This window comes from Ambystoma mexicanum, chromosome 12 (genome assembly GCF_040938575.1).
Source record: "Ambystoma mexicanum isolate Mex_15411 chromosome 12, UKY_AmexF1_1, whole genome shotgun sequence".
NCBI lineage: Eukaryota > Metazoa > Chordata > Amphibia > Caudata > Ambystomatidae > Ambystoma > Ambystoma mexicanum.
Window position 1 is genome coordinate 872122734 of NC_090936.1, and position 27605 is coordinate 872150338.

A 27605-nucleotide genomic window follows, 5' to 3' on the forward strand; every position below is an offset into this window, starting at 1 on the left:
TCTGTTGCCAGGGCGCAGAGTAGGCCCCTAGCCTGCAACAACTGACCCTGCATGTCCTGGGATTGTTCCGCACGGAATTGTTGTTCCACTTACAACAATGGTCGGTACTTCAACCTCTGCCACCTTAGCCCTCTCTTCCTTTCCCTGGTGGCAAGCACAGTTATCCCCTCCCCCTCCCCCGCCTCCGGATAACTGCCTTGTAGCATTGGCACATGTTAAGCAGAATCCTGTGCAGTGCCCTTAGGGACCACTACACACAATTAAGACTACAAGTGGCAATAAAAGTTCACCTTTGGTACAATCCTGTACTACATTATTAAAGTGGTAGCAATAGCGGAGCAGCCAGACGTATCTCGAGCAAATGAGCAGTAGTAGAGATTATACAAAGGACTACAATTACGGTCTTAATAAAAATACGCGTACCCGCGGGAAAAAATGTTACCGGAGTTAAACCACACTTAGCACACGAATCAACACAAGAGAGTTGGGGATAAAAATCAAGGCAATACTTTTGTCAAGGCAGATAGAATCAGAGGAACCTTTCCTACAAGTGAATAAAAATGAATAGGCCTGCGCCAGTGTCAAGTGGAACAGGGTCCCTGTTGTCGAGGATCACACGGTTAGTACAGTTCACGATTCGAGATTGCCAGGAGTACTTGGATATTGTCAAAAGAGGAAGCAAAAGTTATAAGAGGGAAGGAAGTTAAGGACAAGCCTTTGGTGAGGAGAAGGGGGTTCACCCTAGTTCCTCGTGGTCAGACACAGTACCTTATTCAAAGTGAAGAAGAGCTGATGCTACGGCAGTTGTTCCTGGTAGTTCCTGCAGACTCGCGGTTCCTGTGGCCTCAGTCGTGGAGACCAGAAGCAGGACGTCTGGAGCGATCTGCACTACCCAGGGATGAGGCCAGCAGCAGCAAAAGCAACAGTGAATAAAAGGTGCCCTCATTTAAAACAGGAGAGGCTCTTCAGATGGCTATCAGGACCACTACAGCTGTGTGCAGCGATTTCGACCAAGAAGAGGATCCTCTGCCTGTGGAAGATGAGTTGGTGGATCCCACCAGGCTCAAGAGAAGAAGACTCCGGACTGGATCTTCTCTTGCCGTTGAAGGGTAGATAGCTCAGGACTGCAGCAGGGCTCCACTGGGACTCGGTAGTTGCAGCATAATCGCGGTAGAAAAGTTAGGGTAGATACCACTGCCACCAGCCAAGTCTAAATGTTAAGAGCAAAACAAAGCTCAGAGAGGCACAGACAAAAAGGGATAGGCATTAACCGTTTCCAGTACTCCATGTAAAATGGGGTGTACTGCGTCTGTAGTTTTAAATGATTATGTAAAGTAAATGGCAACTTTACCTGTTTTCTGGGGGACAGTAGTCAGCCCCAGAAAAATGGAGTCAGTGGGAAGTCTCAAAGACAACCCTGTGTCACTGCACTGAAGGTGCTGTGTAACACACATAAACAGTGGTGTTCATGGAGTGGTGTCCTCCAGAGCCCACGATCACACAAACAGTAGAAATACACATGGCAAAACACCTGTAAGAGTGGGAAAAAGGCTCACACTCTTACTAAGTGGAAAAAGTAAACTCCAGAAATCCAGCAAAGCTGCTGGGGGACTCAATAGGTCAGGGAAATTAGCCATAGAATGAGAATTCCCCCTAACAGCACAGAGTCCCAGGGCTCTGCACCAATGCCATATTTAAAGCAAAGTATTCTGACGTTTTGTCCTACAATCTAACTACCCACCTTTGGGAAGCCCAAAAAAATACACATTCAAGCGCCACGAGGACTGGCTCTCCCCAGCACACGTGCTCATTGATACCAGCAGCAGAGAGTGTTCGGAGATTCTCCTTGGCACAGTTCAGCCTCCTTAACACAGTGCTCTTCTGAGTGAGGCATGAAGAAATAATCAAATCTTGAGGGGGAGGTGCGCCCCAGGGTGGAAGGAGTATCCCCGTTTCTGCAGGTGCATCATGCCGTTTGCGTGTACAAAATCATGGAGCTTGGTCTGCTTCTGCCCCCTCAACTTGGGAACCTGTCCCAATCATAATCCAAAGCGCTTTGAAACACGTGTGTATAGGCGTCATACAACTAAACTATCAATATCAATACCTCATTAAAGTCACCTCCGACGAGCCAGCGATCCACCTGTTCTGAGAAGCCTGAGGTTGTCTCTCTATTTAGTAGCCGGGTATCTGTCATCTAGGTACGCAGGACACGGCCATCGCTATTGGATCCAGTTCCTGGGGGTGGACCAATAAGGGAGGATCATCTGGATGGGGGGTCCTCGGGGAGTGGGACACTGATGGGTGAGATGCGGTATCCCCCTTCCTTCGACACCTTTTCCCCATCCTCTCACGTAGGATATTCAAAACTACTGCCACCCCACCCCCTTTTCCAACACGAACACTGTCGCACAACAGAAAGGACAACGGACTAACACCACAGCCGTTTACCTGAAATGTCCCAATACAAAGGCCAGGCAAAGTCGGGCAATTAATCAGAATCACACACACCTGACAGCCCTTTCCCTTCCCCACAGGGATGAAAGTTGGAGCCCAAGAGCACAGTACAAGCACGGCAGACAGCACAACGAGACGGCTAATTAAGCGCGGCAGTTCAAGAAACAGAACAGCAGTAGTTTTCGTCCCAGACCTCAAGAACCTTTGAGGAAGAAAGCCTTAGACCGCAAACAATCGCACAAGTGTCTTGAAGCAGATGTCAACGGTAGATGGGGCAAGCCTATGCCGATAAGCAGGAGCGAGGGAAACTCCGCGACCTTGGTACCGTCCTTGACTCCAGAGAAGCCGAAAGCCAAGTGGTTCATCATAGCCAGTGAGTCGAGGGGAGAACCGATAAGAACCCTGGCAGCGTTGAATGAGAATTGCGAAGTGGCACGTTTTTAACCAAGTTCAATCAACTATGAAAGAACTGTAAAAGTGTATAGGGGAGACCAGCTGCAGAAGGAAACCGGCACCACATGGGTGCCAACTCAAGAGACTCTCGTCGATCCCCATCTGAGCGAAACTACAGATACTAAGAGGCCATAGAAGGGCCACCGAAATAGGTCAAAGTGATCATAGTGAGGGTCAAGCAAAATCCCAGTACAATCAAGACTTTGATTTACAATCTGTGTGAGAGAAAGGGAAGTGAATCCCAAGAGGGGCAAAGTTTAAAGTCCCAAGAAACAGTGTGTTGACAGAAGTGACCCCGGCCGAGGGATGTCCGCTGGAACTGTTTAAAAAGACAAACATTTGTGAAGAAGGAAAATCCATAGTGAACCCGACCAAGGGAGGCTTAGATCAAGAGGGGTCAGCGCCCGGAAGAGGGTGACCCAAGGGTGTAGAATCCTCACCCAAAGTGAAAAGAAGAAACAAACTTTAATTTGTTGAAGGAACCTTTGTTTTATTACTTTGAAGACATCAGATCCTCGAGTGCAAGAGACTTTCAAGTGAAAGGAGACTTGGCCATCGACGGCCCTGATAGTTGAAAACTGAACTGTCATCTCTTACTGGGAAAGCATGAGAGAGTGTGCTGTGCTCCACAATCCCAACTTACCCCATGCTCAAAACATGGGGAAGGGAGACCCAGGGTACTCACCCTGATGTATTATTTGAGAACACTTCTTTCTTTTCTTGAGAACTATCCCACGCCATTTTTTGTATTCGTTGTAAGGTTTGGCAATAGGTTTCTAAGTATAGGCCCTTTTATTTGACACAATGCCACTAGGACTGCATTGTTTTTCATTTAATGGTTGACGCTTGCTCGCATCTTAGATTCAGATTAGGCGTTTTTCCAACCTGCATACAGCATTCATTGTTCAATAAACACCCTTGAACTGTGATCACTTGTCTGTCTTACTTGTTGCCACCATGAGTTCTTTACACTCCCCACCACCGGGACTCTATGGCAGAACACTAGAACAGACAGACCAGTGCACTGTGGCACATCCCCAACTGCTGCTCCATCTTTGTCCATCAGGGGTAACTTGATATGGCCTCTGAGCCTCCCTGTGGCCGTCGCCACACATGTCGGGGCGGGAGCCGGTCGGCCAACACACCGCCTCAACTTCCAGGCCCGGGCCTTTGCTCTACTCTGGCCCACCGTCTGGCCGGATAATGCCCAGCAGTCGGGAGGGTCCCCCCTCCACATTCCCAGCTCCGTGGGAGAGCGGTGTTGCCTTCCGCCTGGGAACCGGCTTGGGAGGGGCAGGAGAGGGGGGTATAGCACCTCAGTATTACGTCCAACCCCACAAGCGCCACATGCTCCAAGGTTGCACCTCCTCGGTCCTCACCTCAGAGGCTGCTCATCAGTGTTCTGGGTCAGCTGCCTCAGACTTCACCACTTCCACCGCCCCCTCTGACCTTCTAGGTCAAGGCACCAGAGGCATAACTCCACAGCAATTCAAACCAAGATGGCCCTTCAAGCTGCTGAAGGCGCTTTCCCGGTCTCGTCTCCACTGATCCTGCTTCAGCAAACTGCCAGGGCTTTACACAGCCTGTGTGGCCACTTGCACTCTTAACAATCGGAGTGAACTACCTGGATTTTTACAGGATATCAGCAGGCCGGGAGACAGAGCTCCAAAATTTTACGGCTCGCTCATATGGCTCTTGGCCATGCGTCCTCATTCTCGTAACTTGGCATGCTTTGTCAGCTATTGCAGCCTTGTATTACACAGTTCATATCCCTTTTCTCAATGGATCAGAGGGGCTAGGTGCCCGTGAGGTTCTCTTAACTGTTCGTAGTATTGTCAGCTCTTCTCGCCTTTCAGTACAATGTTTGTTTTATTTGCTTTTTGGTTCAATGGGGCTGTGTGCCATTTAAATTTGCTCTGGGTTTCATACCTGCGTCTGTTTCTGTGCTCCTTGAAACCCACAGTCATGTACTTGTTCACCTCCACAAGTCCCTAGTGTCTGTCTCCCCGCTGCTTCCTCTCGTGGCGGGAAAGACGCTTGTCTATGGGAACTCAGGTTCTCAGGCTCCTCTTTCCTATCGGGTCTCACTGCGGGTTGCTGGGCGTCAGGCCGCCACCAGTCTTCAGCGGTCACACCACACACGAAGACGATTGTCTTTCCGTCCTGTCTCACTTTGACCAGAGCCTCTTGCTCGGACAAGGCATCCACTCTCCAGGCTTCACTTAGCGGGTTTGTTGCTCAGCTTGTCTGCGCTGGCTCCACCCCTCCAGGATGTAGGTGCTTCAGGGGCTCGCTTCTGCGTAGCTCTTGCTCTCCTCCCACCATGGGAGTTCCCTCTCCATTTACATGACGCATGCGCTTATCCACGTCATTAGAATTAATGAAATTATGACAGTCTTCCATGATTATGGCACACAGGAGAGGTTCCCCATTACCTGAAGTCAATAGGGTCACATACGGATCTTGGTGATTTACAGCTGTAACAGGGAATCCAGCAGTTTTTTGGACATCCATGTATGCAGAAAGGGTCGTGTTGACTGGCAGTTACAGGCTGGAATGGGAGTCCTTGTACCCAAGAGGGAAGTCACTCTCAGTGAGTTCCCACTTGCCCAGACCCTTACGGTGGGTCTTGCATAGCGCTTACCTCACCAGCCTCAAAGGGGGGTGTCTCCCTTCTGGGAGAAGGGACGAATTGTCCAGATTAGTCACACTGCTCTTGCACTGGCTTTGAAGCTGGATCCTTGCCTGCTCTTGACAGTGCAGACTGCCGGGTTCAGACAGATGAGTGATTGACAACTCCTCTCCCTGCAGACGATACAGGGAAAATTGAAAGCATGTGGTATATGGCTGCAGCAAGGAACAGACATTCTTGAGTGTTTATTTTCAAAAGGTTTGTGGATAGATGACTCCTACTATGAGTTCCACCTGTTTGGAAGTCAACAGCTGCCGCTGTTGCCATTGCTCCAGACTTCTGATCCAAAGTGCAAGACATTGATGTTAGCAGCATTGGACCTAAGCTATAATATCATAGACCTCTTAAGATTTCTGGAACTTGCAATTTAGTGTGGCCTGTAGCCTTAGGATGAGGAGTGCGAGGGTGGAGGGTTGCAGGGGTTCAACCTTGGAACATTTATCTGTAATACCTCCTATAATTTTCCTTTGTTTCCTGTGCAATGTCACTCCTGAATGAATCAAAGAGCAGAAAACTGAGACCCAGTTCTTGTGAAGCTCCCGTCAGCTACATTGAGATCAAATTGGACTGACATTTAGCAGCATTGTCTTCCACCCTTTGCCGAGCCCGTTCATCCCAGAACTGTTCGACTGGTTTCAAATTTGGATGTTAAAATAATTTGTTCTTCTTTTTCACTTTGCATTCAAAAATCGCAGAGACTAGTTCCTGCTGCAGTCAGAGGTTCCAACACTAATATGCCAGAATAGAGCTTAGAGGTATTCTGCACACTTTTATTGTAAGTGAATGGCCTCAAGCTTGTCCTCTAAAGGTGTGCATTAAATTGGAAAGATTTGCAAATGTATGACTTGAAAAGTTGAATGTGGCCTTTACCGTTGCTACATTTTGAGCTCAGTCTGTACTGTGATTTTTCAAAGTTGATCGTTAAAAGTGTGGTGTGTAATGAAGATTGCCCAGTCTTGATACTATTAAAGATGAGGAGGCAAGCATTATGCTTTTCTTTCTTTATTACTACATATCAGCAATTTTAAATCTTCAAACATTTTAACCACATTTCTACACACATTTTTATTTGTTTCCTTGGAACTAAAAAGGGGTTGTTAGTTTCTGTCCATTTTAAAATGTTCCTTAAGGACAACCAACTCCAGGAACCCTCTGCCTTCTTGTAGTCCAGGCTTGATCTCAATGACCAGTCAGGCTCTGCCCCTTCCTATATGTAGTCCTCTCTCCTATCCATCCTCTTCTATCTTTGGCAGCTAATGTCCATGTAACTTTAACACCAACTGTTAAATTCGAACCAATGAAACTGGAATCCCTCTCCGGATCCCGACAATCCAACAGAACTCTAGCACTGCACTCCTGCGCTTTTTGATGTGTTCCTCTCAGGTTTGTTTCTGGTCTTCCTGCAACCAATAGAAATATATCATAAGGGCGGGTTCTACTGAACATATGCCACATAAACCATACTAAGCATATTTCATAATTCATATCACGTATTCCATATTACGTATCCCTGGGCGGGATATAATGCTCGCCTCCTCGTCTTTAATAGAATCAAGACTGTCCAGCGCTCTAAGCATGAGCAATCTTCATTCTATGTTGAGACAGGAGGCGAGCATTATGCTTGTTCAAAGCTGTCATCACTGTATTTGCTATCTGGGAGATGGGTTTGAAATAAAAGGTTTTGAATGTGGACTCATTCGACCAATCAGCTGCCTTCATGATATTGTGTCATGGCACCCCTGCTGAATATGCTCCAAACTGTGATAAATCAATGCCAGCCCAGTGCATTACATCCCGGACCCATCTGGCGATCGTGGCCATCGCTACTGCGTGAAAAGGTTTCCGACGCGCAATCAAAAGCTGCCTATCCCCTCTGGGCCTAAACTGCGCTGTTGCCAACTTGTAGTCTTTAATACACTGTGCTACACAACTTGCTATTATTGTGAAAATGTGGGTACGATATTATAGTGGAATCTGACTTTGTCCTATTTGGCACATTAAATGATACTCCTTCCTGGTAAAATATCTTCCGGTCTACCTCTAAGGCTTTCACGTCTGAGACCCTCCTGCACGCTATAAGGCAAAGAAGCATAGCTAGCTTCCCCGACAGTTGTGACCGGGAGAGATCCTTATTCTGCGGCCACGATAGGAATAGCTTAAAAACTGACTGAATGTCCCAAAGCGCGAATAACTCGGTACCGGCAGCTTATGCATTTTAATACCCTTCAGGAGTTGTAAAGCAGCCGGTGTTCTCCTACTGGCCTGTCCCCTACTCTCTCGTGCCCCGCCGAAATAGCGGACCTGTACACGCCTATTGTCCTGTAAGCGGCATCTTCTGCGAATCGTTGAGCTAGGAAGTTCAGTATCTGCACTACAGGGCTGAAACAGGATCAGTACTAAGTCCTGTGCAGTATGCGCTCCACTGCTTCCACACGGCACCATAGCTACTAATGGTAGATGACGCCCATGAGTCTCTGATACACTCTGCAGCGAGCTGCGAAATTCCTGGCAGCTGCCATCTCTGCCCAAAACCCTGCATGCCATCAGACGCAGTGCCTCCGCCAGTACTAGTGGATGGAGTTGCTCGTTCGGGCCCTTAAGAATATCGGCCCTGTGAGGAATCCCTCTCGGGAAATCCGTAGAAAGTGCCATCACTACTGGAAACCACGGCTGCGACTTCCATATTGGGACTACTAGCACTACCTATGCTTGCTCCCTGCGCACTTTCGCTAGCACTCTTGTTAACATTACGAACGGGTTCAAAAACGCATCTGTTCCTGCTGCTGCTGTGTCTATCCTCCAGCTGAAAAACTTGGTGAGCTGTGCATTCAGCCTGGGTGCAAACAGGTCGGTATCCATGGGGCCCCATAAATCCTGTAACCGGTGGAAGACGTCCGAAGGGAGTCTCCAGTCGCTGGAGTCTACCAAATATCACGGATTCCAGTTCGCTATCGTATTCTGAACCCTGGCAAGTATTCTACTGACACTGATATTCGTTGTCAGGCAATAATGGCAAAAATCTTTCGCCAGTTCGGCTAGCATCTTGGAGGAGGTCCCTCCTAGCTTGGTGATATATCAGACCGCCGAAATATTGTCAATTTTGAGCAGTACCAGCACTTGGTTCGTTATTTGGTGAAGGCCTGCACTGCAAAAGAGCCTGCTAGAAGTTCTAAACCGTTTATGTGAAGGGACAACTCCTCTGCGGACTATTTCCCCCCTGTTTCCAAAGAGCCGTACCACGCTCCCAATCCGGCTCCGCTCGCCTCTGATTCTATCACTATGTCCGGGCTGTCTCCGAAAATGGCTCTGCCATTCCAGGCCTCCATGTTCTGCAACCACCAGTGAAGCTCGGTCATGGCTTCTTGGTCTAGCGTCACCAATTGATGATAATCTAGACCCCCTCTGAGATGTCTTATCTTCAACCTCTGAAGAGCTCTGTAGTGCAGAGGGCTGGGAAAAATTGCTTGTATGGAAGCTGCTAGTAGCCCAACTATCCGTGCTAGACTGCGAAGCGACACGACTTTCTTCGCCACAACGGCTCTCAGCTCATTCTTTATTGACTTTATCTTTGCCGCTGGGAGCTCTAAGGAAGCTTTCCTGGTATCCACCACAAACTCCAGAAACTCCAACCTCTGAGCTGGGCGTAGATTGGATTTTTCTTCGTTCACTACGAAACCGAGAGATGATACGAGTTTGCACACCCAAGCTGCCTGTCTTTGGAAGGCTTGCGGCTCTCTGCCCTAGGATGAGGATGTCGTCTAGATATACAATAATCCTGATTCCCCTCTCTCGAATGGCTGCTGCCACTGGACGCATAATCTTGGTGAATGCCCACAGCGCGACGGGAGGCATGTAAACCTCCAAATGTCCTCCCCTTCCACCCCCCCCATCTGAACCGGAGATATCTCGGATGATGTACTGCTATGGGGATGGTAAGATAAGTGTCGTTTAATCCAATCTGACCAGCCAGTCTCCCGCTCTGAGCGGGTCGCACAGAAGGTGAATACCCTCCATTTTGAAATGTCGGTATACCACCCGTTTGTTCAAACTCTTCAAGTTGATGACTGGTCTGATCTTTTCTCCCCTGTGTACCAAAAACATGTTGCTGAGGAACCCTACGTCCTCTTCTCTCTCTCTATCGCCCCCCTTGTCTGCTAGGTTGCACAGTTAGCTGTATAGCAGCTGTTTCTCTTCTAAGGGCATATGTATCTTCACAGGTTCTCGCGCTTGCGTGGGGGCGCCAACAAACTCTAACTGCATGCCCGAAACTGCTTGCAATACCCATGCATCGCTGGACAATTCTCGCCATGCACTCAAGAACCAACGTGTTCTGCCTCCCACAATCGAAAGGGCTGCTCTCTGGGTACTCACTGCTTGGTGCGTTCGACTGCCTGTAAGCGCTGCTCCCCCTGCGGCTCCTGGGGAAACAGGATTTGGTCGGGAAAAAATTGTCTTATTGTCGATTCTCCCAGTATTGGGCTCAGTGTCCTTGAGGTCTACTGTTCTGACCAAAGCGACCGGACGCCTGACCTCTTTGCCGTCCGGTCTCTGCAAAAACTCGCCCTGGGAAAATTCACCGGATGGAGCTTTGTGCTTCTTCAAGTCTCTTTCGCAAAGGTGTCTCCAAACAGACCCTTCACTTCCCCGCCTGCCTCGTAAGAGGCCAGATCGCTCAACTTGCCATCGATCTTGAGCAACACTTCTCGTCTCCTCTCGGCCGAGAGGGTGCCGTTAGCATTGCCCAACAGACACTGTGCCCGTTGGGCCCAATTTCCTAGGACTACTACGTCCACTGGTACGCCCGTATCTGAGGCTTTTGCTGCATATCCAGAAGCACTTCTTCATCCTCGTCCTGAGGCTCCTTCGTAATCTTGGGTTGAGGCATGACAATGTCTTCCTCACCCTCATCATCTGGCGAGTACCCTGCATCCTCCTCCCCCTCATTGTTCACCCCTGGGGCCGGGGGTCGAGAGCCCGGCACTGCCGCCCTCATCATAAATGCCTTCTTTAGCCTACTTACTGGGTCGACTGACTCTTGGGGTGTTAAGCCCACCCTTCTGTGGTGCTCGGGGGTGTCAAAAAGGTAGTCCTCTTCCAAGCCTTCTTACAGCCCTGTTCAACCCCTGATGCGGAGCGTCTCGCTGATGTTCCCTCCCCCGGGCTCAGTGCCCTCTTCCTCTTGGGTACTTCACTCTCCGCCTTTTGCTTGCAAAGCATGGCCTACAGGTAGTCTAGCCTTTGGGCTAGGGGCATCATATCCTCAGTAACTGCCTGTGACAGGGAGTTTCCCAGAACCCTCCTGAAGCTGAGGGAGAGTTCCTCCTCTTCTGCCGCAGGTTGCTCTCCCCATTCCTCAGCACTCCATTCTGGGGAGGTTCATTCAGCTCTGAGAGGCTGTGTGACTTTTAAAGTGTGCCATTGTAATAATGAGCTGCTGTGAGCTGTTGGAAGGAACTCAGCTGTTCAGCCACACGTAGTATTGCTTCTCCTTTCTTTTTTTCTTTTTTTGTATAAACAGTCTTTGCCGCGTCAGAATACTCGGGGAAGTTGGCCGAGTGAAAGTGCAGATGAAATCTCTGACGAGATCCGTCGTGCTAGGCAAGCCAGGAGGGAAAACGTTCATGCACCATGTATCCAACTGAATCTATGAAGGAGGAGGCCGGGCCGGGCCGGCTGCATAACGCGGGTGCGTACGCTCGCGCCTCCGTCCCCAGCCTCCAAACGTTTACTTTGATGAAAAACTCTTCCTAGACCAAAAACGGTAATGTGCGCCCCCGCTCGAGCGCGTATCAATCCACCTGTCACACACTTGTGTACGTAACTGACAGGCTCTGAAAACATTAGCGTATTATCTGCTCTTAAACAATTATGCTTGCGCAATAACGTTGTCCCATAACGGTTCTGAAAACACTCGCGTACCTCTTGTATCGAAGCAATTACACTTGCATGTAAACAATTGGCCAAGCAATTGTACACTTAACCAGCTATAAAAAGGGTACTTATCTCTCATGCAGCAACAAAGAAAGAGGAGGAAGGATAGGAGAGAGGACTACATATAGGAAGGGGCAGGGCCTGATTGGTCATTGAGATCAACCCTGGACTACAAGAAGGTAGAGAGTTCTGGGATTTGGTAGCCCTTATGGAACATTTTAACACGGACAAACTACTAACAACCCCTTTTTAGTTTCAAGGAAACAAATAAAAATCTGTTGATCAGTTTGGAAATGTGGTTAAAATGTTTAAGATTTGATTTTGCTGATATGCAATGTTAGGGAAAATTCTCTGTTTAGGCTGAATTTCCTAACCTAGTGAGTCCCCCAGCAGCTTTGCTGGATTTTTGGGGTTTATTTATTTCTCCTGCCAAGAGTGAGACTCTCTTACCCTCACTCTTGGACATGATTTGAGTGTGTTTCTTTGAATCTAGAAGTGTTTCATGGGCTATGGGGTCTTTTACTCCATAGGGTTTCATGTGTTTTTGTGATGTGTGTTACACAGCACCCTCAGTGCAGTGACACAGGGGTGTCTTAGTGACCCCCCAGTATAGACTCCATACCCTGGGACTGACTACTGTCTCCCAGGGCATGTAAAGTCACCATTGACTTTACTAGTCTTAAATTCTGAACAGAACCAGTACAAACCATCAAATTGTGGACGTACTGGCTGGGGCAATTCGATTGCCCCAGGGTCTGTTAGTCGAGGGGGCACGGCTCCGTCCCCCCTGATCGAGTTTTGGGTGGTGGCAGTGGATACTACTTTTATATTGAACCGCGAATATTTTCCTATGGGATTTCCCATTGTTTTAGGCTACTATCTTTAATTATTTATGGTAGCCTCGAACATACCGCCAGTTTATTTAATTAATATTAATTCTCCGGTTGGTATTTTTTGCCAAAACTTGATTCTAAAATGGTGTTTGTGTTCTCTTCTGTGACTCCAACCCAAGTCGAGCCCTTTGTTCCACTTTTTGGCGGGCTTCTCCACAGAAGCCCTCCAAAGTGGTGCCACTCTGTCTGGGGTACTTAGGAGGGGTGGAGGGGAATTTAGGCACACTGGACTGAGTTGCCTAGGCAACTCAAGTCGCACTCCATCCTGATTGGCCCAAGTGGTGAGCCGGCCGGCTCACCACTTAGCATGTTTGAGTAACAGCTAGGCTGAGTGAAAGGGGGTTTGCTGCATAAAAGCAGGGCTTTGGGGACTGGAACTTCAGAAGTCGCCACAGGACCTAAGAATCTGACGAGGGAGAAGCTGAGCCGACCTGCCACGACACCACCACCGGTGGAGCCCTGCTGGACTGCCTCACCACTTTTCCCAACGACCGAGGAGATCTCCCGCCGGAGAGTCTTCTTCCTTTGACTGGTGGGGATAACCAGTTTCACCGTCTTTTCGCTTTCCCGACGTACCTCGTGGCCGCCATGCCCGTGCCAAGCACCCCGGCAACCGGGATACCACGTTTTACCACGACCGCGAAACCAAGGTACCACCTTTAACCGGAAAACTCCGCGGCTGGTTTCTTCCCTGGTAGTGCAACGACCTTCATCTTTCCCCCAAGTCGAGATCTTCTCTTCCCCTGGACGACGATGCAACTTGCACCCACTACCAGGAACAACTGCCACCGCTGGAGGATCCTTCCCACTTAAGGTACCGTGTCCCGCCTGGCTTCCCTTGCTACCAACTGTGTGGGGTAGATTTAGCCCCCGGCTTTCGAACCTGGGTTAGCCTGGGACACCTTGGCTAAACTTTTCTAAGCCTCTCTAAGCTCTTTTTGAACCCTCTGCAAGACTTTCTAAGCCTAGTGTAACTTTGTGATCTTGGGCGCATTTGTGCTCTGCTCCCTCCAAGAGTGGGCCCAGCCTTTGGACTTTGGCTCACCAGTGACTTTTTGCTCTCTGCCTTGCTAACAGTGTTCCTGAATCATAGAGTGGTGTACCTCTTCATATTCTATCTTTTTCCCTCCCTTTCTCACAAACTTAGTAGAGTGCAATCTAGTTAAGCGCTCACCTCTGTATGAAAATAAGTGGTGTTTTACTGTGATTTATCTAATAGGGAAAAAGGGGTGTATATATCATAATAGTAACTGTGTTTAGAATATTTTACAATAAGAATGCTGAAGTGTTTCAACTGTGTGTTTTTAAATAAATAATTATATACTTTGATACCAAAGCTCTGCTCAGTGTTTGCTTGTATTATTGTATCTGAGTGCCTATTGAGTATACTTTGCATACTGCCTAACTCTTCTTGAGGGAAGTCTGACTGCTCAGCCACAGCTACCAGGTAAATCTGGGTGGTACAGACTGCTACCAAGTGGGTTTACTGCCAACACCTGTAGTCTTAAATCATTTGCATTGGTCCCTAAGGGAACTGCACAGGTTTCTGCCTAACATGCAGTAATAAAGAAAGAAAAGCATAATGCTCGCCTCCTGTCTCGACATAGAATTGAAGTAGTTTGAAAATTGAAAAAGGTTTGTTTTGAGAACCATCTTTTTGCAATTGTGAAATTTCTCTTAATAAAACAATGTAAAGGGCCTCATTACACGGATGGCGGTAAGGGATTACCGGTACCGGTAAGGGTACCGGTAATCCCTTACCGCCTTACTATGAGGTCCCTTTGTGGGTCCCTACCTTAACGGCTGGTTTTACCGGCCGTTAAGTACGGGATCCGCAAAGGGACTCTGAAGGTAATTACGGTACCGTAATTTGCGGTACCGTAATTACCACCTTCCCCATTTCCATTGAGCCCTAGGGGGGCAAAAAATGGAAATGGGGAAGTGCCATGGTGAATGTGGAATTACCGCCCCCGCACACCTTGGAATGGGGCGGTAATTCCGCCATTCACCATGGCGGACTCTGTAAAATACCGGCAGCAACCATGGCGCTAATAGCGCCATGGTTACCGCCTTCCGTGTAATGAGGCCCAAAATCTTCTAAAAGCAAAAGAAAGTAATGGGCGTGAAGAAAAAAGCATACAAATGTGCTAGACCCTTTATAAGGGGAACATGCAATTAAGAAACCTGAAAATAATTTTGAATGATGGTGTGTAGCAAAGGCCTTCCAAGCATTCCACATCTCTTGCTCGTGTCTGTTACTTAAATTACAGTTTTTTAGTTAACTCCTTCCCCCTCCACATCCCAATGCTGTTTTATTAGCTTCCTTTAATAAGAGTGCTGGTGCATGCACCATATTGGGAAGATCTTGGGCAATAGCAGGTGTCTGCACATCTACCACTTGAGCAACAAACCCTGGCAAAACCTATTGTTTTGACTATTGCAGAGGATCAGAAGTAGGACACTGATGCGGTAAAGGCATGTTCTTACCTTGAACTTTATTTAAAGTAAAATAAGGCCTATCTCTCCCTATAAATATGGGGTGTCCCCTGCATATCTTTCACTAAGGTGCTTGTCAGTCAGGATGAATCTCAAAAAACAAATCTGTCCTCTAGCCCAATCTAAGCTATCTGACCCTAGCACTATCATAACTAACTAAGGTCAGAAGAATGATTCCCTTCTCATGGTGCTCGTATTTTGGCACACGTTTCTTCTCACTTCTCTTACGTCTTTTGGTAGACCATATGCAAATAGTCACTTGTCATCCAGTGTATCAAGATATGCATTTCTTTTAAGGGGTTAGTAATTCCCTTCTCCTTATTCTTCCTGGTCTCACTTCCCTTGCTATATTCAAAAGACCATATGAAAATGTTTGTTTGTTTCTTTATTTATAATAAATACAAATAGTTCCTTGCCCTCCACTGTATCCCGTTCTGGAATCTGTTACACTCTTCTCTCTTTTATAGTATCTCAAGTTTCCATTACCATATTTCCATTCCCAGGGTGCAATTTCATGTATGAGTTTGGGTTTCCTGGCCTTACACATTTGTTCTAGCCAATTAAATCTATTTAGGTTCCTTTTCTCCCTAGTGTAGGGTTCCTGAATCTGTTACTCTTCTTCTCTCTTTTATAGTATTTCAAGTTCCAATTGCAATTCCTCCATTCCCAGCGTGCAGTTTCATGAGTTTGGGCTTAACGGCTTTACAGGTTTGTTTTCCTCAAACTTCTTCTTTCTTTTCTTCAAGATATCCGTGGGCCTTGCCTTTTTCCCAAAGTGATACGCCTCCACTTTTATCTTTTCCACACTCTATGGTTTTCGTATTTCTTCTCATCTAGCTCTCGCAGTTCTGTTTCACTGGATTATTTCCAATAGTTTTCACCTTAGTACTGGGACGAGTTTTGCTTAGCTTATGCGTCCTGCTTGGTTTGCCAGTATTCCTATTCTCTGTTTTACCTTCTGAGTTCTGGGCAATGTCGGTGGTACCTTCAGGCCCTTGGGATCTCTTTCTCATGGCCGCTCCACGGCTTGCTCTCTATGACGTCTCCTTCTTGGATGTGCCGTTTTCATCTTTGGGACGTCACAGCGATTGTGACTCTTACTGGGATCTGCTTACTTCTCTGGATGGTCTTTGTGCTGCTGTACAGGCAGACTGGCCACCACTCTGATTCTGTGGTCACCCCACCACTGCTCTTTCTCCTCTGCCTCGCTTGGCTTTCTTCCACTCTTGCACGCCGGTTGCTCTGCGTTTCTGGTTCCGCACTGGAGCGGCTCTATTGCACGTCGGCTCTGTGTTCTCCCAGAGCCCCATCTCCTGCTCGGTTACGCAGAGGGAGCTTTCCCAGCGTGTCTCAGGTCTTCGCTCTAACTCGGCTCTTGGCCTTCCCTCTGCTCTCGGCCTTCCCTCTGCTCTCGGTCTTCTCTCTGCTCTCGGCTATTCGCTCTCCTCTCTTGTTGGTGTCGCATCCCTTTTCAGGCTCCTCACTGCAGTCCATTGGAGACTTGAATATAAAGGAATATCTTCAATTTCTTGTCGTTCAGAATATAACTTTACGTTCTCTTCATGTGTTTGATAACCGTTTGTTATATTGTATAAGTCCATATAAGCCATCACTTGAGGCCTTCAGGGAGTTCCTCAAGGGACCGGGAGTCCTTGTCCCCAAAGGGGGAGTCTTTGACAGTGAGGTCCCACTTGCCTCTGCCCCAGGGAGGGTGTTGCGGACCAGGCTCACCTCCCTAGCTTCACAGGTGGGGCTCCCCCTTTCGGAGAAGGGATGTGTTCCCTCGATTCGTCACACTATTGTGTAGTGAAATTGGTTTCTGTGTTGCCTGGTATTGCTATCTTTTGCCAGGTACTTCCACCATTGAAGGTATTTCGTAATTTATTGAGATGCTCTCATCATAGACTAGGTATCAACTATGAACTGAAGTTCATCTGCTATAGATTTCCTTCAAATACCTGGTATTAATTTATTGGGCCAGATATTGGCAAATGCAAATCGCCCAAAGTGAAGCGTGGGTGGGTTATTGTAAGAGGAGGAATGCTACATGCCTCTATGTAACAATGCTAGGGAATATATGGGGAAACAAATGATAGCAGCTTCCACCCTAACTATGGTGAGTTCTGAAGATGCTGTCAGCTGCCTATGCAAGTAACGGTTGCTGCTAATGGGTGAGCACAGTTGTCATTGTCTCCCTTACTTGGACGCCCGCTACAGGCCAAGGGTGCTGCTGTTTGGCCTTTCTTTGCCCGCTCCCACACCTACAGGCTGCCTTCGCTGATGCTTGCCCCCAAAACATGGAGGAAGAGGAAGGAGGCAGCTTAAAAGCCATAGCGGATCACAGCCATCTAAAAGCCTGCTTCAGGCCAAGGGCTCTGCTGTTTGGGCTGTTCAGGGTGGTCGCAGAAGAAAAAAGTAAGTACTAATATAACGGGTCCTAACGGGCAAAGCTACTAGCAAAACGCAACCATCTTGGTAGGACTCTGCCCAGCTTGACTATAACAACTTTGACTGCAAAGAGGCGATGAGTGCGGAGAGGAGGTGGGGCGGACACCTGACCCTCTAGCGTGGGTCTGACAATCAGATATCTCCATGTATGATTGACTATTAGTCTCATTTTGGGTCTGGCGGTAACCCTGCCAGTGATATCAGTGGGTTGCCGCCAGATCCGAAAGAAATTACTGGCACCTGACTTCCGGTAACACTGGGGTATTACAACCCTGCCGGCCGGGACGGTGGGCGGCGGTAATTTTTTAAGTCCCCATTCCTGAGCCGTCCCATAGGGCTCCATGGGGACACGGGAGCACCGGCACCGTTAACAACAGTGCCGGTGCTCCCATGAGAACTCTGCGAGCGGGTGCCATCCCGCCCAGCAGGTCTAACCCTGACAGGTGGGACGGCAGCCGCCCGCAGAGTCGTAGTTTGGCCGGTCCGGTAACAACGGTGATGGTAGGCTTATCGCACCATTAGGGCGTAAAGTTAATGATAGTTGATACAATTAACATATTCAATCATTTTGTTGCAAGTCATAACAAATGTCCAACATGGTTTTCCATCATTTGTAATGGCTTGCAACAAAATGATTGACCATTCAGGAAATTGATTTCCGGTCAACAACTAATTCTGGATTGCCAATGTGAATTACATTTTGACGCAAAAAAAAAATATGGTCTATATACATTAGGCATAACTGCACTAAAGACTCTCTCTGCCAACAAAGATTGTTGATGGATATGTTAATTGTATCAACCATTATTAACTTTACTCCCTGATGACCTAGATAGGTTGAAACACGTGTTGGCGAAAACAAGTTTCTTCTTTCTTGAATGCATATCTAGCACATATGTAAAGTGTGACCAAGTTCCTCTTATGCATTACCCTATTCTTTGGTTAAAATTGAAATGTAATGCAAATAATATCTTTGCCTTTTTGTTAAATTTGAAATACAGAAACATTGCTCTTTAAACACTTACCAGGTGTCTCTCTCACTTACTTCCTTATTTTCTAAAATCCCAACTTCTACCAAACCAATACCACATAGATGTGGCATATGTATGATTGAGCGCAGTCTGTGAGGTTAGCATCGTCTTAAGCTTTACTTCTATATAGGTGATAGTGGAAAATCACCAGTCTAACCACACGGCTGCAGCTGGTTCTATCACTCTAAAATCTCAGCTAGTTTCTGTTATTTTAGTGGTGCGCACCCACAAACCCTTCCTTTGGGGCCACGTTTTCCACAAAAAATTATTAATTTGTTACCGGCACCATTGTAACCGGACCGGCACAGTTCTAATGAAGCCCTATATTTTTTGTATTCACGTTTATTTTAGGTGTATTAACAGAAAACAAGAATGATAAATAAAATATATAAACATCTTTAATCTTATGATTGACTATATTAAATGCAGCAGGCCGATCTACTGGGTTCAACAGTTTATTTTTCACACCTCTACGCCTGCACTTGGGGAAGATTGTATCTCGTGTGCACTTTTTTGGTCCTTGTGGGAAATGTCCGTCAGTGACCGACCTTGGGTATTTTCGTCGGGTTCTTTAGATAAAGGGGATAAATTGGGGGTTTGCCTAAAACCAGAATTTGTATTGTGTTTAGATAGGAGCACAAGGGAAATGTAATAACGGAAAGGATTATGGCATTAAAAATAAAGGTGTGGCCTTGTTTGTGGATCTGTCTACGTGGTGAGACACTTCCTAATATGGCACTGGCAAGATTCATTTCTAAGCATCCCAAGTCCCTGCTCACCGGTGCCTGGAAAGTCCTGATACATAGATGTTGCTTTTGCTAACGATCACGTTATGCAGAGGCTTAGGATGCTGGAAGCAGGGTCACCTTCACAATCATGCACCGTTGTTCACATCCTTGTCCTCAGCCAATGATTCTTTGCATAGACTGCAAGTGAGGTGTGCCTTTGTGACTAAATGCGGCAGTCCTTTCCAAATACATATAGGCTATAATGGAAGTGTCTGGGAATGAAACTGTTAAGCTATTTTGTTAAATGTTATCAGGGACATGTATTCTACTGTTGTGAACCTTTGTATTTAATTATTTATTGTTACATTTGTATTACGCACCTAACCCGCAGGCAACTGGGCGCATAAACTTAGGAGAATTGTTACAGTTAATAAATACATGCTTAAGCAGAATGGTAACAAGGCATATTATGTTGGTTTCATGCTAGTAGACTTCGGAATTTGGTTACAGGTAATGCAGATCACAAGAAGAGCATGCTTAGGAAAATGGTTGCAAGAGTTACAAACTTAAGAAAATGGTTACACATTTGGCGGTCTTAAGATTTCGGTTACATATGTATAAAGCTTAAGAATTTGGTTACAGGTTATGCAGGCCATATAATGCATACTTGAGAAATTAGTTACAGCTGTTATGGGGTCCGGGTGATGCAGCTGCTGGTTTTGTTACACAAAAAGTTTGCTTCAAAAAGTGTGGTTCCTTGACTAGTAGGGGATTACATGGAAGGTGTGGGTCCTGTTGGGTTACTGGCCGATAAGGTGGGTGTTGCTAGATGTCCTGAGTGAAGAGCCACGTTTTTAGTTTTTTGCCGAAGGATAGTAAGGCAGGATCCAGTCTTATAGCTAGTGGCAAGACATTCCAATAGTTGGCTGCCATGACAGGGAAGCTTGAGCCCCCTGCTTTTTGTTTTTTGAATCTAGGCTTAGTTAGTTGCCCGAGATAAACAGTGCGTGTGGGTATGGCAGTTTAGTTCTTTGATATTGGACAAAAGAGGTAGCGTGGGGCAGTGTTAGAAAAACATTTGTGAGCTAGTGTTTGTACTTTGAATTTAATCCTGTTCTTCACTGGTAACCAGTGAATGTGTCTTCTGATGTTAGAGATATGGTCTGATTTAGGAATATTTAGAGCTGCTCTTATGGCGTTGTTCTTCACGATTTGGGGAGTTTTGTGATATTTTTAGTTGAAGAGCCGGCAAAGATGGCATTGCAGTAATCGATCCTGGAGAGGATTAAGGCTCTCGCCAGAGTGATGCGGTTCTGTTCTGTAAGGTAGGGTCTACAGGCTGTGATAAGTTTAGCTGTGTAGGCGGATGCCGAAATGATGGCGTTGATTTGGCGTGATAGAGTAAGTGAGGAGTCGAGATAGACTCCTAGAGTCTTTACATGTTTGGCTGTGGTGATGATGTTTCCATCAATGTTGAAGGATTGGTATAGTGGGGACAGGTTTTTGAGTTTAGCTTGACTGCCCATGATAAGGATCTCAGTCTTACCGTTGTTGAGACAAAGCTCATTCTGGGCCATGCAGACTTGGATCGTGAGATAGATCACATGTAAGGCATTTGTGTCAGTGGTGTAATCCCCCGTTATAGGAATTAGTATTTGTGTGTCATCAGCGTAGTTTGTGTATGTGACACTCAATTTAGGAGGAGGATAGTTACGCCACCTCTATCCCTGATCTGGTCCATTTGTGCTTTAAGGTCTACTAGAGCCGATTCCGTGCCGTGGCTCGGACGGAACCGAGATTGGCGAAGGCCCAGCAGGTGATGCGATTAGAGGTATTTTTGGATCTGTACATATGTCCAGAATTTTTAGCAAAAAAGGTACCGTCGTGATAGGTCGATAATTTGTTGGTACATTTGGGTCTAGCATAGGTTTTTTTAATAATGGCATCACCCAAGCTTCCTTGAGGTTGTCCAGCACTTTGTTAGTAATGAATGAATTATTTATGAGTGAGGTGATGAAAGGCGCCAAGTTATGCGGAAATCTTTGATTAGTGTCGTAGGACATTTGTCACCTTGGCAGCGTGAAGGTTTGAAACCTTTTATGATTTTGATGGTCTCATCTGTTGTGATAGTGGAGAACTCGAACTTAGGGAATAGTTTAGGCGGGGTGAGTTCGATGGTAGGCTGCTGCGGTGAGTTGGGTTTTAGCTTTTTATTATTGATTTTGAGCTGGCGTGTCGAGATTTTGTCTCGAAGAGCCTTTTGGATGTTTTCACACCATGCTTGGACTTTGATTTATAGGTCAGGGTTCTGAGAAGGAGCTTCCAGTTCTCTTAGGACTGAGAAGAGCTCGTTAGAGCTAGAGTTAGCATTTTCTTTGCGCAAGTTATATGCATTGCTTTTGGCCTGATGGATGGCCTTTCTGTAGTCAGATGCTAGTGAGGTGAATTGTTGTTTGTTAGAGATAGATGGGTTTTTCCTCCAGTTATTTTCTGCATTTCATTTTTTTGCTGCGAAGGTCTTTCAGTTCGGGAGTGAACCATTGGTTTAGATGAGCTTTGGGTTTAGCTTTGCAATTGCCCAATGGGGCTACTGTGTCTAAAGCTGTTTCCATTCCTTGGTTATAGGTAGAAACCAGAGAGGCAGGGTCGGAAGGCTCTACCGCATGTGTAGTGAGCTGCGAGATGTGTCGGAGAATGGTTTTTGGTGTAATGTTGCACATGTTTTGAGCTTGGATGGCAGGTGCTATCAGCTTAGGCAAGTTGGTGGATGTGTTGGTGTTGATTTGGAATCATATAATATTGTGGTCTGACCAAGGGCAGGGATCATTGTTCGAGATGAGTCATGCAATTATGGCCCGCAAGCCAATCAAGCGTTCCACCTTTAGTGTGGGTTCGGCCAGAAGATCGAATGGTGAAGCCATGTGTTTTAATGGTATTGACTAGTGTGCAGGCTTGAAAGTCTGAGCTGTCGTGAAGGCGTAGATTAAAGTGTCCAAGGACGATCTCTTTGGACGTGTGTTTTGTATCTGTGGTTAGCAGTGTGGCGATGTCCCCCTCAAATGACGAGATGGGATCTGGTGGCCTACAGATCAGGTGTAAGTTTACTGATGAGGTGGCCGAGATGGTGATTTTGGTGGACAGGAGTTCTCCCGAGGAGAAAGGGATGTTGGGAATTTCTCTAATATTAAGGTTGGATTTGGCGATGACGGCAATGCCTCCTCACTTTCTATTAGCCCGGTCTTTTCTAATGATCGCATAGCCGTCCAGTAAGGCCAAGGCTAGTGCTGAAACTGCTGCCAAATGCAACCAGGTTTCTGTAATAGCAATAAAGTACAGGTCGTTTGTTGTGATGACATCAGAGATGTCTAGGGCATCGATCTGGCGTTGATTAGGGCCCATTTAATTTGTGGCGAGAGGATGCGAGCTTTGTCTTTAGATGGTTTAGGCTTAGTTGTATTTGCATCCCGTGAAGGCCTGAGTCTATGCAGATTATTTCTTTTAATTTGGGTCTCATAGGTATTACTGATTTTGTCAGCTAGGTTAGTGGCTATGGTACTGGTTAGGTTTACATTGCTGGCTAGATGGGATGCTGGCTTACAATGTTGAATTGCTGAGCAATTTTTTGTCCTAACTCCAAGTCTATTATTCCTCTGATAGCTAGTGCGGGTAAAGATAGCTGTGTTGTTGGTCAGTGGCCAGGAATTACAGGCCATTGTATAAGGTGTTTGACAAGAGGGTATATACAACTGAGTAGTCCTGGAGGCTAACCGTGCTAGAGCCATGACTAGGTAGGCACTGACAAGAGCCGAGAGTATTTGTTTTTTGCTGCAGTTTGGCATGACACAGCTAGGCTAGGTCTGGCAGTGCTAGATTGTAGTAGGCTGTAGGCGGTAGTAGAGCTACTCACAGTGGGTGGCTAACGGACGAGAGCTAATGCGACGAACGCTGCTCACAGCAGAAGGCTAGTACTAGTAGGCTAAATGTGACATTAGAGCTACTCGCAGTAGATGGATAACAGTGGTAGGCTAGATGCAAAAATAAGCTACACGCAGTAGATGGCTAACAGTGGTAGGCTAGATGCAAAAATAAGCTATGCACTGAACTTCTCTATCCTGAGCCTCTATTACCTAGAAACTATTTACAGTCATTTTAACTGGACTAAAGTATTGTTCATGACATTCTGAAGTCAAGAACCTAAGCACTTTAGGCCTAATTATCCCTAGCTTCTATCCTTGTAGTTTCCTCTCAGATCAATGTTTGTTTTAAAAAATAACTTGTGGATTACAGCGTTTGTTGCATATAGAGGCAAGTAATGATGTCCTTGCCCTGGACATTTTCCGTTTACCAAACACACACATACACAAGCACCCCTCACGTTGTTTATAGGAGACCGCCTGGGACTGGTGGTAGCACAGCCATCATATATGTAACGTTTACTTTAAAGTTAAAAAAACATTCTTAATTCTGCAGTGCCCGCTAAGCACACAAAGCTAGAGTGGTTTGAGCAATGCTTGTGTTTTACTTGTTTGTTAGTCTCTGTAATGGGTTCTTTCTTCACACTTGTGTTTTGTGATTTTCAGATGGCTGCGTCTCTGCATTAGATCCAAATGGGAACAGGCAATCACATTAGCTCTGAAAATGGCCACAGAACAAGGCAGAATGAAGTTTACACGCCCTCTATTTAGGTAAGCCACAACAGATTGGTAACTTTTAGTTCGAAAATGAGCACTAGAGTTCTGTATGTTTTTCTTTTTACTTGCTTTATATATTTGATAGTTCTGGTCCAGTCTGGCCTTATTGCTTGAGTGCATGTTCATACGCATCAGAAGGGCAACAATGACTGAAGAAATCTTTCAACTAAAAACGTGTAGTCCCACCTCTACCCCAAATGGAACAATCCTATTACCCCCTGCCGCTTCATATTTTATCATGCCAAAGCAGCAATTAAGGAGGAGGGAGTTAAGAAAGAAACTAGCGATGTAGAGGTGCCTAAAGAGAAGGTCTTGAACAGTGAGGAGACCACTAAATATAAGGGTGACCAGATTGGAGAGGCGAACTAAAAAGAATCGCCAGGAGAGGAAAGGAAAATCGGGGGGAGAAGAAGACTAAGAGAAGACGCAAGGTGACGTTTTGGTTGGGTGGAGTAGCAACCCCGGGGCAAAGTGTTGAAGTGCAGGAGAAGCACATGGTTAAAGATTGAAGGGAGGAATAAATAAATAAATGAAGGTTCCCCAAGTAGGAGCTTGTGGTGGGACGTTCTGGAGGAGTGAAAAGAAGGCCCTAAAATCAGGACATCGTAAGAGGGGAGGTAGTGTGAAGCCTAGAGAGGACCATGTAAAGGTGGAGTGGCCTCCTGTCTACCATCTGGTTTCCGTCCTTAGTTTAAGAGCAGCTTCAGCATGACGGCAACTATAGAATCAAGGCTCCAATGCAGATTTGAGACACAGGATGACTCCCCACCATACTCTTGCTGCACCTGAACATCCCCAAGGAAATTGCCAGAGAATGAGAATTTGTTATGGACGAAAGCAATGTTTTTATTGGAAATTCTTTTAAATTTTATTTGGGACACTGAGAACCTACTCACTTATTTGGTTTTGTTTGTTAAAGCAACTGGGAAGGACCACCTTAAAAAGAACTTTGAGAACCTTTGCTTTTTTTCTTTTCTTGTACCTTCCTGAGAAAAATGTATGTATTCTTACAGTACGACTGTTCTGACTACCATTGAGTTACTTCAATGAGTTACACTTTGTGACCCTAAGAGATCAGCTTTAGTTTGGCTTTATTCCCCAACTAAGGACCTGTTGGGAAACATTCCATGCTCAAGTCTGATCCTTGCTTCATGGCAAGTCCTACACTTTTCGGATCTATGGTTGTCTTTGGTCATACCACCTCCCATTTTCTGAGGGTTGCTACTCTACTGGGACCCACACACTAGTGATTTAATGAACCCTACTTTGTGGACCTGAGGTATAGGATTTGAACAGTTCTGATTCTTGTGATGCTCCTCTTGCTTCTGTTGCCCGTCATTCCCCATTCTCTCAGTGAGGCACTCACCAGTCTGCGGACACTGCTAGCACTTATTGTCCAGCCATTTGGAATCAGTGATGTACAGACGCATGTCTCTGGGCTGAGCATCCAAAAGTTACTGTGACACGTCTTATCCATCCATCCAGAGTTCTTGTAGCATAATTGAGAGATTTTCCAAGTCTGATTATCCCTTTTCTGGCTTATAACCCTTCTTAAATATTCAGCCTCCTTCAAATAGTTATTCACACCAGGGAAAGGGTGCTCAGTCAATTAGTTTGCTGGAAATGTGGAGGAGAACACAAAGTGTACCGAGACCCTTTCCCGGGTACCTCCATCTTGATTGTGGGAAGGCAACAAGGAGCCTCACCCTGTTGCCTCTCCTCGCCCCCCCACACCACCAAGACCCCTCCCCAGCTTCCCTACTTAATTGCTGAACTGCAGCTTAGTCCCACTGTTCCCGCCGCTCCCTCTTGTCCTTGGCACACTCCATAGAAATAGAAAATGGACTATGAATCTTTTATATTTACTATGGCAGGGTCCATCTTCTACATTTAAACATTTCATGGGAGATTGGCCTTGCGCAATATGCACTGAGCCCGTGTCTCATGAAAGCATTTTTATATATATATATATATCTATATATACTAGCGGTAGTCGCAGAGTATTACATTATTTTGTTTTCGAAACTCCAAAAGGGACGTTAACGGGGCGTGTCAGTAATCCTATCCATCGTGTGACGTCCACTGTACCCATAGGCCTTCACGCGGCTAGGTCCCTCAGATTGTTTTTTTCTGCCATCATTGTGAGACGCAAGATGCAGAGTTCCTTCTTTCTGGCTAACGACATTGATTATACAAGTTTTAAAGATTAGATTTATTTCTCTCCTTTCGATGGCCGTACCAAAGTAACATCTTAAGCGACGGCTTGCAAGGACAGATTCTTAGTCGACGACAACTACTTCGACCGTCTTGACGAACTTTGACTGTGGCCTACTTAGGCCTCAACAGGCCTCAGCCCTTCACAGTAGGGAGAGTGGGGGGGAGGTCATAAATTCTTTCCTTTAAAAAATGCCTATTTTCCTATTCTTCCTTTTCCATCGCCAGGCTGACCTCTTTCCATACTATGGAAAACACACCATTTAAATGTTGCCCTTCCTGTAACAGGAAGTTTCCCTGGAAGGACTGGCACAGGGTGTGTAACCTCTGCCTCCCCAGGGTCCACCCCGAAAAGCATTGCAAGTTCTGCAAACTTTTTCGGCCCAAGACACTAAAGCACCATAAGACTAAGTGCTGGGCCCATCACGCCATACAGGCTGAAGCCGCTTTGGACGTAGAGGGAGCCTCCAGCGTTGTCGCATCCTAAGTGACCCTGCGGGCGATCGGGACCCCACGGTTTCCTGCGTGTGAGCCCCCAACTCCATCAGGCAGGCCGGTGGTTCTGCTACAGAGACAACACATGGCGGCTCAAGAACCCACACTGCATGCCACACAAAGCATACCCCGATGGCGGACAGTCGACCACTAGGTCGACCGATAAGCCACATGCACTGTTGAAGTGAAGGTCCGAAAAATCCCTGTCCTCTGGGCCATCATGATCGCGTTCGCCACATGACAGGCCCCCAAAACAGACGCCGAAGTCTGTTTCCGACACCACAAACAAAACAGACAAACCCTCGGGTACCGATGAAAGTGCTTTGAAGGACGATTCAACGGCCCTTTCCAATATCTCCATAATGAAGAGCTTATTAAAAAACATGTCCCAGACACTCTCCTCGTCCAAAACGTTGAAAACCACAAAATCTTCACCCCTACTCCCTAAATCCCCTATTTCAAAGGCTAAATAACCCTCTTTCTCTCCAGTGAAAGGGGCCATGCAGCACAACAACCCTCTACATCAGAGAGTATCTCTACCGCTGTTCCCACAGGTTTTCCAAGCTCCACCCAATGGACCCCTGAACAATTTGACAAAGTAATGCAGAGAATGTCATGCTTTGACTTTTTTGATCGTCACCCTGATCAACTGTCCAACCTTTAAGGGCCCTCAGAAGGGGAAGGCAGCTAAAAACCAACCTACTGCCAAAAGACTACGACTAGACACTGCCCAGCCAAGTACTTCACAGGGCATGCCTGAAGACCTATACTACATTGACACTTCAGGCTCCCAAGATCCTAGTTCAATAGCAGACCAAGGGGACCTAGATAAGACAGACCAGTATTATGACGGAATCTACATCATACAATCTCCGGACCATCATGACCAACCCATGGCTGACTCCCCTGTGGATAATCAGCTTCTGTATAATGAGTTCCTTTTAAAGGCTGCTGAACATTTTAAGATCGATACCCAAGAGGCACAAGTCGACAAGGAGTTTGTAGAGGACATCCTTGGGGATAAGATGTCCGCAGCACAGTTTATACCACTCCTGCAGTCCATCCTGAGTCTCAGT

At 46.5% G+C, this 27605-nt stretch overlaps 1 protein-coding gene across 1 annotated transcript in view; it reads left to right on the plus strand.

Annotated features, from left to right (window-relative positions):
• LTA4H (leukotriene A4 hydrolase) overlaps nucleotides 1-27605 on the plus strand; it is a 590002-nt gene that overhangs the window by 547364 nt on the left and 15033 nt on the right. Inside the window, exon 18 of the mRNA XM_069629348.1 lies at nucleotides 23710-23814. Coding sequence (XP_069485449.1) covers nucleotides 23710-23814 — 105 coding nt within the window. The remainder of the gene's footprint in view (nucleotides 1-23709; nucleotides 23815-27605) is intronic.